The following is an 18,649-nucleotide window of genomic DNA, read 5'->3' as shown; positions in this document are numbered from 1 at the left end:
CTGGGGACAGGCTAGGTCCAACTTCAACTCGTCTGGGTCCAGGATGAGGCATCAGGTGAACAAAATACTGTTTTAAGGCTGAACAAACAGGTTAACCTTCCCAGAAGTGATCTTGAATGGTAGTGGGCACAGTGGGGAACTTTTAACTCAGTAAATGTATCCACTTATGAGGTTCCCCAGAGAAAAATGGGTCTTAGCCAAGCGCTCACTATAAAAGGTAGAGGGAAACCATTTCTCCTCCTCTACAATTTCTGGTCACCAGCATGAGACCTCCGGGAACACCCCAGTCACTCCAGAGCCTGCAGATGGGATCCTGGGAAAACTGGCAGAAGCCAGCAAAGGGTGAGAATTCGCATCAAAGTTCACTCTCCTGGATCTTTGTGGTCCTTGGTTGAAAAAGCAAAGTAAACTTTCTTCTTCTTCTTCTTCTTCTTCTTCTTCTTCTTCTTCTTCTTCTTCTTCTTCTTCTTCTTCTTCTTCTTCTTCTTCTTCTTTTAAGTTATGTATTTATTTTCAGAGAGAGAGAAGGAGAGAGAGAATTCCACACAGGCACTGCGCTGTCAGTGTAGAGCCCCACACAGGGCTCGATCCCATGAACCAAGAGATCATGGCCCAAACCAAAGTCAGACGCTTAACGGACTAAGCCCCCCGGGCTCTCTGGAAAGTAAACTTTCGTGCTGTCTCTTCCTTTCCAAATTCAGATTAACAGGAGAAGAACATTTGTAAGAATTAGATCTTTAAATTGTGGCTCGTGAACTTATGTTTGGATATTTGTTGGTTATCAATCCTTTCTTTCCTGGAGATAGTTACCACTTTTCCCTTTGTCTCATCTTGTGTCCTGAGAACTTGGCTTGGCTTCTCTGACTGGGCACACAGGTTATTCTTGCAAAGTGCAGGTAGCTCAACTGTTGGGTTGGGGGCCCTGAAACTATGGCTGTACAGAAATGTGGGTTGTACCCCATTTGCAGCTAGTGTCCTACCAGACACTGCCAGCTTTCAGGGAGATTGTCTTAAGTCTTCCTTTTTGTTCTCCTTGGGACTAACTCTAGATCTTGGGAGGTATTGTCTCTTGCACCTTCTTTGGGGACGCCTCTTCTGTCCATGGTTAAGTCATAAAAGGTTTGTTAGTTTGGGTGTTGAGTCATTTGATAGTGATGAAGCTTTAGGGTGATGGTGGGGTTCCTGGGGTCCGGAGCCGACGACCAAGAAAGAATTCTTGAAGACATCTTTGGTACAAAAAAGGCGATTTTATTAAAGCACGGGGACTGGACCCCTGGGTGGGAAGAGCTGTGCTGCAAGTGTGTGGGGTGACCGTTTTGTGTCTTATGAACTCGGGGGAGATAAAGTCAAGAGGGGGTTTCCAAAGAGACTTTCACTTGCATAAAGACTTACTGGAGGCCTAGCTGTTGTCAGGCTAAGGTTGTTTTTCCCTGTAGCAAAGCATTAACATTAAGACAGTAGGGAGTTCCTGGACATTAGGCTATGATGGGATTGCCTTTTTCTGGTAAACTGGTGGAGACTTTTCAGTCTGACCATTTGTATTTTGTCCTTTCCCACTTTGGGGTTGCTGGGAGTGTCCAAGGAATATCCTACATGTCCCATCTGGGGGGATGGGGTGTCCTAGCTTGTGCTTTGCCCCTCAGCCTGCCCCCACGCCTCCTCGTCAATAGGGATACCTTTGGTTTAAAAGAAAAAGAAAAATATTTACTGTTTGTCCAGATAACAAGTGTTAATAAGTCATCTGAAAGGATTTTTAACCGGTTCTGTGGTTAGAAGTTGGCCATACTGGAAGCTGATATTCAGAGCCTGATTAGGAACTTTTTAAAAAGGCCTTTTCCCCTAAACTAAAGTGAAACTGTGTGCCCATAAGGGAAAGAAAAACATTCCCAAACCAAGGTGGAAGGATTTACTAAATCATAAAGGCACACAGCTCGAAATCTAGAACATGGGGATCTTTTAATTTCCATCTTAGTTGAGATCCCCCTGATACAAAGAAGCAAATTGAAGATTGTAGGTGGATGGAGTGTCAGCCTCTCATCATTCAGGTTGCAACCCAGTTCTTTGAGGAATTAAAAACAACTGTACTCTCTGAAAAATCTAGTTTTTTACAAGAACAGAATTGGGGCTCTAGAAACAGTTCAAAGCCCACTATCCATTTTACCAATCCCCAAACCTCTCCTACTCATCTCAAAAAGCCTGCAGATACTGTAAAACACCTGGATTTAGGGAATAAAAATCTTTCTTGGTGGAATTTATATCCTTTCTCTGTGCCTTTGAGATGTAAATGTTATACTCCTGTTCTCTAGGCACCCAGAGCCATTTCTTTGAAATGCAGTCTTCAAGGAAGTAATTCTTATCAGAAGGACAAAAAGCAAAAAGGAAGGAAGGGAGGAAGGGGGAGGGGTGTGTGGCAAGCTACTTGGAAACTGGGTGACACTTGGAACCTGGGTGACTAAGTTGGGTTAAGTGATGGGTAGTCACTGAATATCTACATCATTTCCAAATAAAATACTACAATATTAATTATTGAACACAAGTTTATTTACATTTGGCTTTTTATACAGAGGAACTAAAGATATTTGAGTCTACTGGTAAGTGCGTTTTGTGCCTCACTGGAAGATTTACTAAGAGGAAGGATATGGAAATTATGAGATGCATTATAATTTGCCAATCCACAGAACGCTAGTGTAACAGTTCACAATCGCTTACTTCTCTGTTTCCATAAGAAATTAAGGATTCTAAGGGTTGGGGCACCTGGGTGGCTCAGTCGGTTGGGCGTCCGACTTCGGCTCAGGTCATGATCTCGCGGTTCGTGAGTTCGAGCCCCGCATCGGGCTCTGGGCTGACAGCTCAGAGCCTGGAGCCTGTTTCGGATTCTGTGTCTGCCTCTCTCTCTGACCCTCCTCTGCTCATGCTCTGTCTCTCTCTGTCTCAAAAATAAATAAATGTTAAAAAAAAAAAAAAGGATTCTAAGGGTTAAGGATTCTAATTAGTATATGTAATTAAAACTATTTAGAAATAATAAGGGTGAAAGGAAACAACTGTGTATGAAAAGTAGGTAAGGAAAGTAGAATGAATTTTTTAGATAAAGAAAGGCATGAAGGACAAATCTCCCCCTAAGTCTTCTTGCCACCGTTATTGTTTTATTATGATGCCTTTGAGAGAGTGCTTCATCTTTAGAGAGATACATGGAAAGGACTCTGACATGTACTCTAGAACACAAGTTTCTGATAACTTTAAGATCATAAAATTGAGCCGGGTAAGAATTTACAAAACTGTGTTATAGCAAATACTCAGCACCGAGGAACAGACAAGTGACACACACTCGGGGAATCAGAAAAGTCTGTTTATTTCGCACTGGTGCTGGCCCAGCAGAGTCACCTCCAAAGGCTGAGCCACGAGCCCTGGTGCTAGCCTTCTTTTATGCCTGGCTAGCTTCTGGGTACTTGGAAACATTGGTGGGGTGGGGGGGCACTATCAGTTGAGCGAGGCAGGCAGTTGGCTGATGCACGAGGCAAGCAAGATCACAGAAGGGAAAAGCATGCAAGGGGAATATCCGGCCTAGGACTGGCTGGCCTCCTTTATCTGCTCTTGCCGGCTTTCCCTCTCACTGTATTCAAAGAGAGGATTAAATGAATTTACAAAGATGATTATAATTTTTCTTTTTACAACTTTTTCTTGGAAACATTATTGGTTCCTTAATGTTTTGTTTTCCAGACTTAAGGAAACCTTTCTCCCTCTCTCTTTTTAAGTTTATTTATTTATTTTGAGAGAGAGAGAGTGAGAGCATGTGTGCACAAGCTGGGGAGGAGCAGAGAAAGGGAGAGAGAGAGAGAGAGAGAGAGAGAGAGAGAGAGAGAGAGAGAATTCCAAGCAGGCTCTGCGCTGTCAGCTCTGAGCCCAATGTGGGGCTCAAGCCCACGAACTATGAGATCATGATCTGAGCTGAAACCAAGAGTTGGATGCTTAACTGAGCCACCCAAGTACCCTGGAAACTTTTTTCTTTTAAGTTATTAATGATTTAAGGCAATTGAATAAACTAATACCTTTGTAAACAATTGAAACATTTATTGTTTCTCCCTACCTGATCCCTCCAGAATATAGAAATGTGTTGAGTAGTCTTATTTTCATGACAATATAGTTACTTGCCTAAAGGTCAATAACAAGCTGCCCTTATAATGGACAGGATTGAAAACTTTGGTTGTATTAACAATGCTTTGACTTGAATGTCATGTTTGAGCACAGGCATAAAATATGTACGTAAAATTATATGCATAAAATAACACATATGACCAGATTGTTTTAAGGAAGTAAAGTTGACTTTATGGAACCAATAAAGCACTTTGGAAAAACTGGCCTAATACCCTGTTTTCAGGATTCTCAACAGCCTTACCAGGTGAGTCAGGAAGGTTGCTTTGTAGCAGACCCAGGAACCTCAGGATATCTTGGGGACCTCAAGAAGAGAGGTGTTAAGCCAAATCTGAAGTCTGATGGTAAGCCCTTGACTTGGCTGCTTCTTTTCCTTGACCTGGAGAGGCTTTAAAAGTCCAATCTAATATTCCTTATAAAAACTTCCAGCAAAGCAGAAAAGAGCCTAGGTGTGTTGGGTGGGGGGATGGGCTAAATGGGTGATGGGCATTAGGGAGGGCACTTGTTGGGATGAGCATTGGGTGCTTTTTGTAAGTGATGAATCATTAAATTCTACTCCTGAAACCATTCTTACACTCTATGGTACCCAACTTGGATTTAGAGAAAATTTATAAATAAATAAATAAATAAATAAATAAATAAATAAATAGGAGCCTGTATAGTCAATCACTGTTCTTAGTGCACCTGTGTAATTAATTGGGCCAAATTTAATGAGACTGGACTTATTTTGCAAACAAATTACAGTTGACCCATGAACCCATAGGTGCCAAGGGCAGGCCGCCCCAAGATGAGCCATTTTGGTATGAACGTTATTTTGAGTTAAAACCAATCAAAAGTCAGCAGATTCAGGAAAAGGTCTTTACCTCTCCTTCAACTGCCTCCTTCTATCAGGAAGAGCCCTATTAACAGATTCCTCTTTCCCTAAGAAACTTATCTGCATAATTGGGCAACTGTTGTTTTCCAAACATCACTCACATTCCTGCTAATGGTCTTTCTCCCTTTTGTATCCTTAGACCCCTGCCCCTCTCCTTAACTCATATTAGCATCGCGTTGCTTCACTGTCTTTGCAATTTCACGTCTGGGAGGGTTCTCTGTACTTACAAAACTAAATTTAATTTTCTCTTGTTAATCTTATGTCCTTGTTTCCCTTAGTCTAGCTAGAAGGACCCTGAAGGGCATAGTAAATTCTTCCACCCCAACAGATATCAAATTCTAGTGCTGTTCATTGTCTTTGAGGTTTTGCTACACACCTGTAAACCAGACTGGATCCTGAATTCTTCTCGTTATCTCAGATATCTGGCTATGAAACATTTCTAACTTTCACCCATTCTTCTGATTTAAAATCACTAAGAACAAATAAGGCCCTTGAACCACCTTGGAAAGAGGGAAAGTACCATGCCAGGTCCATCTTACTACCCAAATTTGGCAGCCAAATTTCAGGGACTTGAACCCTGGGTCCACATCTCCAATTAAAAAGGGCTCCTCCAGACTTTGGGACAGCATACCAGCTGGAGGTCTAAAATTAAAACTGGCTGAGGAGTTTTCTCCTAGAGGGAGATAGCATCCTTAGGTGGACAGCTTTCCTGAGATCATGGATCGAGAAATTCATCTTCAATATGAAACCTTTATTCTTTTTGCCTTTTCTCTACTTGCTTTTTTCTCTATGTTAATGCACAGGAAGACAATGCTCAGTTATTCCGGCAACTATTAGTGAATCTACAGTTAGATTCTAACCAAGTCCGTGTTTCCCGCTACATCTGAGAGCTCCCTGTGTGATGCACATGTTCCTAGTGGTTCTTCCGTGAGGACTGTGCAGCCTTCCCAGCCTCCATGAGTGACTGACTATTCTGCCACACTTCAAATTTGACCTCCAGCCCTCATCAATACAAAGATCTCTATCAATACAAAGGCTAGCTAGGGGCGCCTGGGTGGCTTAGTGGGTTGAGCGTCTGACTTCGACTCAGGTCATGATCTTATGGTTCATGAGTTTGAGCCCCACAGTGGGCTCTTTGTTGCTTTGGATCCTCTGTCTCCCTCTCTCTTGGCCCCTCCCCCACTCACATTCTCTCTCTGTCTCTCTCTCAAAAGTAAATATTTAAAAAATAATAAAAAAGGCTAGCTAGCCTCATCTCATCCTGTGATCAGATCATAGAAGCCTTGTTGTAAAAGAACAAGTGTCCCCCCTCCCCACCAATACTCCAAAAAAATTAGTCCCACAGATGTTTACTAAAATATGCTTGTTAGGATGTTAGTAAGTACAACACGCTAACAATTAGAAACATTGTTAGTAACAACAAACAACTGTCTGAAAAGCCTTCACCTTCTCCTTTTAGGGTTTTTGCCCCCTCCTGAAGGTTTATTGGATCCTTAGCACCAGCACCACATAACTGCATGATCTTTTCCTTTGTTAACACTTACAGGGCATCTTCCCAAACCACTAAGCTGTGCTTCTGCTAGCACTTTAATCAAAAAGTATTGTAGAGTTTGGTTTTAAGAGCCTGAGAAGCCCCTTACTTTAAAAAAAAAAGTGGGGGAGGTGCCTGGGTGGCTCAGTCAGTTACGTGTCCTACTTCGGCTAGGGTCATGATCTCGTGGTTCATGGGTTCGAGCCCCACGTTGAGCTCTGTGCTGACAGCTCAGAGCCTGGAGCCTGCTTCGGATTCTGTGTCTCCCTCTCTCTCTCTGCCCCTCCCTTGCTTGTGTGCTGTCTGTCTGTCTGTCTGTCTCTCTCTCAAAAATAAATAAACATTTAAAAACAATTTTAAAAGAAGATACATAAATATGTGCAGATTTTCCACATGATACAAGAAAAACACACTTTGGTCTAAAATACCTCTGGTTTAAAACCTAGAACGTTGGTGCTGGGGAGATGAGAGACAATTTTCTGTTGACTTTTTTTATTATATTTTATTTTTTGATGTGGAGGGTGGAACAGAGGAAGGAAACGGGATAAGAAAACTGAATTATCCCAGTAATTTTCTAGGAAATGAAACCATTTCCCAAGTGCAAGAAGAAAGATTTCATTAAAATTGCAAGTATATACTTTCCATGTGAGGTGTTTGGATTTAAGGTTATCAAGAATTAAAAAAGCAATTGAGGGGTGCCTGGGTGGCTCAGTCACTTAAGCGTCTGACTTCAGCTCAGGTCATGATCTCGCAGTTATGTGGGTTCAAACCCTGCATCCGGCTCTGTGCTGATGGCTTGGAGCCTGGAGTCTGCTTCAGATTCTGTGTCTTCCTCTGTCTCTCTCTGTCTCTCTCTGTCTCTCTCTCTGCCCCTCCCCTGCTCGCGCTCTGTCTCACTCTGTCTCTCAAAAATAAATAAAAATGTTTAAAAAAAATTTTTTTAAAAAGCAATTGAAATGGGACTTCAACTCCAGATTGCTAAGTAGACTCTAGTAAGTACACAAGAGGTCACCCAAATAGACAGAACTTACTGAAGACTGCCATTTCTAGCCAGGAAACCTCTCCAAACTCTGGGAGACATGTATGTTTTCTGTAAAATAAGCATGACCTCCTCTGGGAGGTCCCAGAGGAGCAGCGAAAGCACAGGTACCAGAGTTCTGGGGCCCCAACCTCTGCCTTCAGCATAGTGTTAAGCGATAAACTGTAAGAGTCTGGGCAAAAATTGACTTGAATCAGGCAACAGCACCAAACCTGAAGTAGTTACGAGCACTCTGCCAACAGGAATTCCGGGAAAGACTTTTATAGAGAAAAGGCAGAAGCCAGGAAACTATTGATTGGATATAGCTTAAAGCCTAGTTGGCCGTGATTGTCCTTAAATTACAACTTCATAACCTTCAGGCATGTACAGGCTTAGATTTGGGTTTACTTATGTAGGCTGCCCAGGCATTTGAGCCCCCTCAGTCTAATGGTGTCCTGTTGGCTTTAGCCAAGAGGCTTGTGAATTTCTTCTATTTGTTGTAAGACCGGGTGTCGATCCAGGTTATAGCAGGAGATACTTGCTATAGTAGAGCCTCCTCCTTGTTCAGCCACAAGTAATCTCAAGCAATTCTATTATCTAAAACCACTTTAGCAAGAAAGTCTAGGGACTTCTGTTACACAGCAACAGCCTAAGCTGTAGCTGAGAGCACTTGTTGCTCTTTTAAAGCAAGGCTGTCTATGACTCTGATTGCAGCATGAGGCTAGCTAGCCTTTTATTATTATTTTGTTAATATTTATTTTTGAGAGAGAGAAACATGAGCGGGGGAGGGGCAGAGAGAGAGGGAGACAGAGGATCCAAAGCAGCCTCCACACTGACAGCAAAAAAACCAATGTGGGGCTCTAACTCACGAACACAAAATCATGACCTGCACCAAAGTTGGACGCTTAACTGACTGAGCCGCCCAGGCGTCCCCAGCTAACCTTTGTATTCATAGAGAGCTCTGATGCTGAGGGCTGGAGGTCAGATTTGAAGTTAGTCACTCCTGGATGCTGGGAGTCCTCAGGGATGGACCACTCGGAACACGTACATTTCAGGTGTAGTGGGACACACAGACTTGGTTAGAATCTCAACCTTGCTGGGTTTTTTATTTGTTTGTTTGTTTGTTTTTTTAATTTTTTAGTGGGGGGAGGGGCAGAGGGAGAAGTAGAGACAATCCCAAGCAGGCTCCCTGCTGTCAGTGCAGAGTCCGACGCGGGGCTCGAACTCATGAACCGTTAGATCATGACCTGAGCTGAAACCAAGAGTTGGACACTTAACTGACTCAGGCGCCCCTCAACTTTGCTCTTTTTTAAGCCTGGAGACTCTGGACAAGTTACCCTGAGTCTGTTTTCAAACCTGTAAAATGTGGCTAATCCTACTTTGCAAATTTTTTGTGAGGACTAACAATATAGATATATATTCTTACACAGTTATATAGTATATTTTTGTTATATATATATATAGTGTGTGTGTGTGTGTGTGTGTAGTATAAGAAGCAGAACCAGTAGGAGATGTATAGAACCATAGGAGATATACGTGTATGCACACCCACAGTCCTCCTTAGTTTCTGCTCTGTACAGACGAGAAAATCAGCCATGTCCAGCCCAGAGCCCTTGGTGGCACTTGTTTCATCAGCAAAATTGGGTGCACTGGGACCTACTCGAAGGTTGTTAGGAGGATTAAATGGGAAAGTATGTTCACTTATTAATTTCATTCAACAAAGTTGCCTCCTTCGTGCCAGGCCCTCGCTAGACAGAGGGGATATGTGTGGGCAGAGAGCGGCCTGGGATGAGGCGTAAGAGGTGGACGGGGCTGGATCATGCAGGCTTGGGAGGCCAGGGTAACAATTTCAGACTTTGTTCTTTTTTTTTTTTTTTTGACTGTTAACACTGTGTTGTCTTTATTTTATTTTATTTTTTTGAGCAAATGCTTTCTGTAATTTATTTATTTTTTATAATTTACATCCAAGTTAGTTAGCATGTAGTGCAACAATGATTTCAGGAGTAGATTCCTTAAGTCTCTTACCCATTTAGCCCATCCCCCCTCCCCCCACAAACCCTCTGGTAACTCTCTGTTCTCTATATTTAAGAATCTCTTATGTTTTGTCCCCCTCCCTGTTTTTATATTATTTTTGCTTCCCTTCCCTTAGGTTCATCTGTTTTGTACCTTAAAGTCCTCATATGAGTGAAGCCATATGATATTTATTTGTCTTTCTCTAATTTTGCTTAGCATAATACCCTCCAGTTCCATCCACGTAGCTGCAAATGGCAAGATTTCATTCATTTTGATTGCCGAGTAATACTCCATTGTATATATATACCACATCTTCTTTATCCATTCATCCACCGATGGACATTTGGGCTCTTTCCATACTTTGGCTATTGTTGATAGTGCTGCTATAAACATGGGGTACATGTGCCCCTTTGAAACAGCACACCTCTATCCCTTGGATAAATACCTAGTAGTGCAATTGCTGGGTCGTAGGGTCGTTCTATTTTTAATTTTTTGAGGAACCTCCATACTGTTTTCCAGAGTGACTGCACCAGTTTGCATTCCCACCAACAGTGCAAAAAAGATCCTCTTTCTCCGCATCCTTGCCGACATCTGTTGTTGCCTGACTTGTTAATGTTAGCCATTCTGACAGGTGTCAGGTGGTATCTCATTGTGGTTTTGATTTGTATTTCCCTGATGATGAGTGATGTTGAGCATTTTTTCATGTGTCGGTTAGCCATCTGGATGTCTTCTTTGGAGAAGTGTCTATTCGTGTCTTTTGCTCATTTCTTCACCGGCTTATTTGTTTTTCGGGTGTTGAGTTTGGTAAGTTCTCTGTAGATTTTGGATACTAGCCCTTTATCTGATATGTGGTTTGCAAATATCTTCTCCAGACTTTGTTCTAAGTTCAGTGGTGTGCCTGCCACAAAGCCCCTAGTGCATGTTTGTTATTGAGCATTACCACCAGCACGTCCTGTCAGAAATTCAACCTATCTAAAATCAAACCCAGCCATCCTTGCTCTGTAGTCCTTCCCTCTGAGCTGACTGCTTCTTTCCAAGGCACCCTGGCTCTCTAGATTCGACAATTCAATTATCTTTAATTCTTAATTCTCTTCTGTTCCCTTCCTGCCAATTTGTTTTTTTAATTGTCTCTCATATTTGATCCTGAGCTCCTTTATCTTGCTGAGCCTATTTCTTCCTCTCTGAAACAGGGATAATACCCTGTAAGAGGATTAAATGAGCTAAATGCACGTAAATTGTTTAGCTTGGGTCTGTTACGTAGCCAAAACTTAAAGGCTGGCTCTTGTCACTTGGGGCTGAGAACTGGACATCTATACATAAGTAAGAGGAAGTTTTTCTGCCTGAAAAAAGCATGTTTGGTCTACCTTGTCAGATTAGCGTTTAAGCTCAAATTTGATGCTCACGTATTCCAAACTCCATTCTGTTAACAGGATAAGGCCCAGGACCCTTAGAAAGCAAATTCCTTGAGGTGGCCGCCCTACCTGCCAGCTTTCTTGCCTCCTGCCTCACAGACCAAACTAAAGCATTCAGTATTACATACATATTCCTCTTGGTTTATCACCGGTGTTTGCTGTTGCCACTCTCTCTGCCCGGAAAGGCCTAGGTCACACCACAAAACTCCCTTGTATTAGTTACGTATTCAGTGCCTACTAGGTCCTACTACTGTTCTAAGTACTTGGAATACCCTTGTGTGAATAAGACAAAGTTCCTGCCCTCAAAACCTATGCAACGGCAGTCAAGACAGGCAAACATAACACACAAACATATTTTAATATATAACAAAGCAAACATATATACCACGTGCCAAGTTTGGGTGAAGTACGGGGAAGACAACATACATGCACACCCCCTTCTATCGAAGTACGCGCTCAAAGGCTGGAACCAGGTCTTATGCAAAATCTTTGTATCCTCATGGATTTGTAGATGTTGACATTCTTGAATCAGTAATAATAATATCCTGGAGATTTTTTTTATATTCTCAAATGTGAAATTCCCGGGGGCGCCTGGGTGGCTCGGTCAGTCGAATGTCCAATTTCGCCTCAGGCCACGATCTCACGGTTTGTGAGCTTGAGCCCCACACTGGGCTTGCTGCTGTCAGCTCGGAGCTTGCTTCAGATCCTGTCCCTCTCTGCCCCTTCCCCCCTCACACTCTCTTTCTCTCAAAAATAAACACGAAAAAAACCCGCAAATATTAAATTGCTAGAGTAACAGGAGCTGCATTCAAATTCAACAAGATGAGTTCATCTGTGCCTGCTTGTGCACCATTCTTTTATTGAGAACTATAAAGGTTAAAGGAAATGTCTTATATGTTCAGATGGTAGAATTTTTTTCTGGCCAAACATGCCAATTTTTATAAGTGGTCTGGGTGTTCAGAGTACAGGCTCTTAGTTGGAGTCTTTCAAGATTTTTAAAAAATTTTTTTAAATGTTTATTTTTGAGAGAGAGAGAGAGAGAGAGAGAGAGAGAGAGAGAGAGAGAAGCGGAGCATGAGCAGAGGAGGAACAGAGAGAGGGAGACACAGAATCCAAAGCAGGTTCCAGGCTCTGAGCTGTCAGCACAGAGCCCGACACAGGGCCCAAACACAAATTGTGAGATCATGACCTGAGCCAAAGTCAGACGCTTAACCGACTGAGCCACCCAGGCACCCCTAGATCTTTATAGTTCTAGATTACCTTCCTTCACTTTTGAAAATAATGAAACATTACATCTAGAAGATTGGAGAGAACAGTATTGTGGAAACTTATGTGTCTACCACTCAGATTCAATATACGTAGGCTTTTCATATTTTCCATATTTCTGGAAATACTTTTTTAAATAAAATGTTACAGATAACATTAAAGTTCTCTTTGTGCCCTGCTCTATTTCTGTCCCGTTTCATCTCTTCTCAGTATAGTTTTTATGGATCTTCAGATAAACAAAAAGCTGCTTAAAATGACTGAGCCACTCAGGTGACCCTAAGATTTTTTTATTTTTTTAACTTTAATGTTTATTTTTGAGAGAGACAGAGTGCGAGCAGGGGAGGGGACAGAGAGAGGGAGACAGAATCCGAAGCAGGCTCCAGGCTCCGAGGTCAGCACAGAGCCTGACATGAGGCTTTGAACTCACAAACTGTGAGATCATGACCTGAGCTGAAGTCGGACGCCTGATGGAGCCACCCAGGTGCCCCAGATTTTATTTTTTTAAACATAATTTTATTTTAATGTTCATTTACTTTGAGAGAGTGAACACATGAGCTGGGGAAGGGCAGAGAGAGGGAGACAGACTCCCAAGCAGGCTCCTTGCAGTCAGTGCAGAGCTTGACATAGAGCTCAAACCCACGAACGAGAAAATCATGACCTGAGCCGAAATCAGAAGTCAGACGCTCAACTGACTGAGCCACCCAGGTGCCACTCAAGATTTTACTTTTAAGTAAACTCTATACCCAACATAGGGCTTGAGCCCACAACCCTGAGATCAAGAGTCACAGGCTCCAATGACCGACCCAGCCAGGTGCCCCTGAGTTGGTCTTAAGTCCAAATGGCTATTCTGCTAACCCCTTAGCCTTTGTTAAGACACTTGCAAACTGGGGCAGCTAACGGAACATAGCATCTGGGTTATCAGTGAGAATTAAAGGACTTCCCCATATATACTAGAAGTACTTAATGCTATTAGCTATTGTGTTATTATTATGGGGTGGAAATAGGCTTAATTTGCTTTTAATATCCACGGACACTTGTGTGAGAATATATGTATTCTGAAACAGAAGAGAGTACTTTGGAGCAAAGACTTTAGAAAAAGATTATAATCTGATAATTGAAATAAACGAACACTTGCTAAGAATTTAAGGAACCCAGAAAAGATCCACACTTTCCGTTGACCAGATTTATTGAACAAAATTCTATGTACAAAGTGACCTGGACCTGCTGCTTCAAAACATGATCCTTTCTTAATATTTTGAGAAGTCAGCCCATTGAGTGTCAAAAAGCAACTCACTCTAAAATGGACAGAAAAGTGCCCAATATACACTAAATAAATGGCCTAACTACTGGGACTTCCCTAGTCCTACAAGATAATTAACATAGGTAGGATCTAGTGCCTATGACAGGCGGCTGGGGAACTGATATGAGATGTCACGAGGCCATCTTGTGCACTGCCACCGTGATGCTGTCGTGTTTCTGGATCATAATGTTCCTGAAAGGCAAAGCAGAAGATAGTCAGTAAAATGTTACAAGTGCGAGTCTGTTGAAGACTAAAGATGCTATTTGGTTTAGGACACAACTAAAAAAATATTATGCATCATTTTTCTATGTATGAAAGCAATATATGAACGCAAGAAAACATATGGGAAATACAGAACAGTATAAAATATGAAAATGAATCCTATAATCCCACCACTCAGAGAAAACCACTACTAATGTGTTCTGTTTTTTAAATCTCCATGTATATTATACATGCATTTTTTCCCACTCTTTTTACAAAACTGTGATCATACTGTGCATGGTTCTGTATTCTGCTTTTGTTAGTATTATTCTGAGGATGCTCACTTGGAAGATCTTTAGTGTTTCTATTACTACAGAAGTAGTTTCTGTTCTTTGATTGGTCTTTATGCTACTTATGACTTTCTTTTTCTTTATAGACTGATAGTTCATGACAATTTTTACTCTTCATTTACATGTCATTGTGGTCTGAAAGCACATTAGCTTCAGAGATCAGTCTATTTCCTCCTGTGGTCCAAAGGGTAAAGAACCTTCCTCCAAGTTCTCTGAATGCAGCATCACTAATAACACAGAGCAGGCCCCACGCAAGTTTCCTAGGGGTTTTTATGATTAAAAAGAAGAGAACTGTTAACATCTACTCACCCATTATCTGACTCTAGACACACCACAGGAATATCAGTGGGGTCTGAGGTTAGCTTGGCTGCTTGCTGGGCTAGAACAGATATCACCCCAGCGTGCTCATCTGACAGGGTCCCACGGCCTGGAAGACAGAGATGTAATCATGTCACCTGATTGTCCAAAAAGGAGGACAGAGCTATAATATGATCTCTCAGGATGTAGTCACAAAAAGGCGGCTCAGTTCACGGTCTTTCAGGTTAGGTACTGACATGAAATACTATTGCCCTGCCACTTGGCTGGTTCCAGAAATGAGAAAACCAGACAACAGTTCTGAAATCAATAAAGCCCTGACACTCAATTTTCAGTCCCTCTCATCACCATCTCTAACCACCTTCTCAAGCGTATAAGGAAGCTGTAAATTTAAGTCAATCTGAAAGGCATAAAATCATTTTACAAGAACCTTACTGAAACCAACAAGAAATTCAGAGGTGAAGTTGACAAAAAGCAGTCAGCAAGGGCAAGAGACTTGTTGAAAATAATTAATTCCTCATGGGAAATCTGATTTCCTTTCACCGAGCTCAACCTCTAAGGATTCAAAAGCCTTTATTCAGGAGTTCAGCTATAAGATCACCTTGACAGTATATGTGAATATTCTATGAGCAGTTATTTCTACTAGAATAAGCTGGCTGCTTTCAAATATCAACCTACCTGGCTTTTTGCTAATGTCTGTTTCAGCCGGTAGATAATTAAACCTTGGGTATAAGATACAAAAAGTAGTTACTAAGTTCACAGTATATTTCCACATATAAAGGCAACACAAGCTCAAGCCTGAAACTGTCAGGTAACAGGCATATGCCACTATGGCGTTGGTGGATTTACTCTTGTTACATACAACACTGGCTGGACGGACAGTGCAGTCTTTCGGGCCTTGAAGGTTTCCTGAAGGAACTTATTTCATTTTAGATTTCCACACCTGAACTTGAGCCTTCTCATCAGCAAGCACCCTGAATAAACCTGCCTTTTTCCTCCCAAGTTAATGAGATGTGTGAAATCTGAGTTACGCAGATGCCCTCTTTCAATTACACTCCCAGCAAAAATTTAGAGCTTTAAAAATTCCTGCAGTAAAGAGGAGTAAGGAGTCAGGAGTCCTTGGTTTACGAGTTCTGACATGAATTATTTGAATGCTTTAGATACTTACTTTTCAGGGTTTATCTCCTCATCTGTAACTCTTACATTTATTGAGCATTATGTCTGAGTTCTGTGCTGAGTGTTTTACACATATTACATAATCTTCTAGCACTGTGACTAAGAGATTTTGCAGCAAGACTCAAATCCTAGCTCAACCCTAGCTGCATGACCTTAGGCAAGTTACTCAACCTGTGCGTTGATTTCTTTATCTACTTCACAGGGTTGTTATGAGCATCAAATGTCTCAGTATGTATGTGTAAAGCACATAGAATGATGCCTGGCACACAGTAAGAGCTCAATAAATGCAATCCTGTAATTATTGTCATTATTAGACAACAGCCCAGTAAAGAGATGCTGGGTCGGCACAGCCATGGCAGCTCAGTGTCCTTTCCATGCACGTTGGCCAACTGCCCTTGATCTTCGCTGCCCAAGGCCCCCACCCTGGCCAAGGCCTGGCTGCTCAGGCAGTTTCCGGGTACAGTTACCCAAGTGGGCTGCCAGTATAATGACATGCCTCCTTTGACGTTAGAGTGAATCAAGGACCATATTCTTTATGGCTTAAAACTTAAGCCCAAAAATTGACCCAGAAAAGCTCTAAATAAATTCCCATTTAATGAAAAGACCAAACAGCTTAGACCGTTTGGACCAAGTAGAGACTACCATGGACATGGAGGATGACTTTGGGCTGAAATTCCTGATACAGATACGGAGAAGGTAATGCATCCACAAGAAATTGTAGATTACAATGCAGATAAGGAGGATGTATATGAATGAAATATCAGACCCCCTTTCTTCACTGAGAGAAGACAAGGAAGATACTGGTGAGTGTCTGGAAGTGAGAATGTGTTTTGGCGTTATTGCTGGCTTTGACAGAGTAATTCTGTTTAAACTTGCATTTAAATTGCTTAAGTGTTTTTGCCCTTTGAAAATAAATCTATAAAACCAACCAACCAACCAACCAACCAACCAACCAACCAACCAACTATTACCTAGTAAAGAAACTGAGGCTCAGAAAGGCTATTTTTGGTCCCAGTTCACATTGCTAGCAAAGGGAAGTACAGGGGGTTGATCCCAAGTGTGTCGAACTCCGAAACCCCTGTTTTTATTGCCTACTCTCTTACTGTTAAGTGTAGGTGAACTAAAACACCCCAGCAACATCCATCTTGCTGGGTTACTGTGAAAATTAGAGACAATGTACATACAAAGCCTAGCAGTCCACACACATTAAATAAATGATTCCTGCTGCTATTATGTGAAGTCCTTTCCAGACCCAATTTAAAATCATTTGAATACTATTTTAGCAGAAACAACTTTGTAGCAGTAGAACTGCAAGGCACATTTCTACCTTCATAAATACCAACTGAAAGATTTTAATTTTCTAATCTTGTTTGGAGATAAACTGTACTCTCACAAAAGTATCCAGTGGCAGGATAACAGGAAGTAAAAACAGGAGAACAGCACACTAGGCTCCGAATCAGTATCAGATGCTATGCAATCCAACAAAGGGTTGACAGTCAAGATACTTACAGCCCAGGTTAAGTCCTTGTGAATCTGTGCACAGGACTCCAACAATGGATGGATTCTTCATTCTAAAATTCCAGGAACACCCAGGGAACGAAGCAGATGATGTCAGAAAAGGAATTTAAATAATTACAACAACACATTTAGGTTTTTCTATGCACCAGGCATTGCTGGGCTTTAAACCAGTGTTTCTCAATCTTTTTTCATTATCACCCACTCCCCCCTACCCCCGAGAAAAACTGAATTACAATGAACTTATTTAAACTTAATAGCTAAACCGATTTATGTCTGACGGGAGAAAAGATTGTGTTGGGTACCACTGAGCTTTGGAAGACTGCAAATATTGCAATATCAGTATTTTGTCGCCATTATTAAAAATGCACATAAAGTAAGGCTGGTTGTCTCCAGGAGGGGAAATGGGAGACACTGAGGCGCATTGGTGGGAGGGAGCTGTTTCCCTGTACGCCTCCTCATGCTTCTCTGGTTCTTTTTTTTTTTTTTTAAACGTTGATTCATTTTTTTAAAGAGAGGAGACAGAGCACGAATGGGGAACGGGGGCAGAGAGGGGGACACAACCCCAAGCAGGCTCCAGGCTCTGTGACAGCACAGTGCCAAACCCGCCGCTGGAATCCTTGAACCGAGACATCATGACCAGAGCGGAAGTCCTATGCTTAACCGATTGAGCCACCCCGGCACCCCTCATAGTTTCCCAATTGCTTATTACGTGGAGAGTACTCGTTCGAAAATTTAAGAGATGTCTTTCATTTTCTCAAGCGCCAAGTAACTGGTCGGTTACACACGGAAGGAGATACGTGTGTGTTTGTATTTACATTGCAGGGCTCGCTTTGCACCCCTGGTACGACCTTCCCCCAAATGAACCCATTTCTGAAAACTCCTGAAGAACGACCCTGCCCATACAGACAACTGCAACACGACGGGCGGTTCTGGCCTTGGCTTTGGGCCGCGGAGACTAGCTCTGGGACGGAGGGTGCGGAGCCCTCGCGGGATTTTAATTCCGGGCCACCCCCTCCACTCCGCGGTCCCGGGACAGGGCTCACGGCCTCGCCCCGCGGCCAGAGGATCCCCAACACGCCAGGCCCGCACCCGGAGCGCGCACCCTTTGTCCCGCTCAAGTCCCCCGCCGCGACCTCAGGTCAGCCAAGAGGCCGTACTACTCACGTGTCCTCCAAGTGCTGCTCCAAGGTCGCCTCCATCTCGCCCGCCGTCAGCGCGGCTGGGGATCCCGCAGCTCGTCGCGTCCTTCGGCGCCCCTGGCCCGGAGCGCGTCTCGCTCACGTGACATGAACCGAGCTCAGACAGGGACGGCGCCTCCAGAGGGACAAACTTCGCCGCGCAAACTCCTCGTTGTGTTCGGGGGAGTTCGTTCCGCCCCTGCTACCCTCAGAGCCACGAGCTGGCGGCGCCGCGTTCTCCCCTTCGGGGGAGAGGTGTGCAGCTGGGCCGCCGAGTTCTTGGTTCCCGGCCTGGCACTTTGTCTCAGCGGTGTCAACCTTTGGATTCCCATTCAACCGATTCCGAAA

At 42.8% G+C, this 18,649-nt stretch overlaps 1 protein-coding gene across 1 annotated transcript; it reads right to left on the bottom strand.

Moving 5' to 3' along the window:
* Positions 1 to 13,431: 13,431 nt before the first annotated feature.
* Positions 13,432 to 18,429, bottom strand: LAMTOR5 (late endosomal/lysosomal adaptor, MAPK and MTOR activator 5). Its single transcript, XM_058716254.1, has 4 exons — positions 18,288 to 18,429; positions 17,115 to 17,176; positions 14,424 to 14,541; positions 13,432 to 13,755 (listed from the first exon to the last, which is right to left on the bottom strand). The coding sequence occupies exons 1-4, from the start codon at positions 18,320 to 18,322 to the stop codon at positions 13,695 to 13,697; spliced, it is 276 nt and encodes a 91-aa protein (XP_058572237.1). The 5' UTR covers positions 18,323 to 18,429; the 3' UTR covers positions 13,432 to 13,694.
* Between the last annotated feature and the right edge of the window lie 220 nt (positions 18,430 to 18,649).

This window comes from Neofelis nebulosa, chromosome 2 (genome assembly GCF_028018385.1).
Source record: "Neofelis nebulosa isolate mNeoNeb1 chromosome 2, mNeoNeb1.pri, whole genome shotgun sequence".
NCBI classification, from domain to species: domain Eukaryota; kingdom Metazoa; phylum Chordata; class Mammalia; order Carnivora; family Felidae; genus Neofelis; species Neofelis nebulosa.
This window is presented reverse-complemented; position numbering and strand designations above follow the sequence as displayed.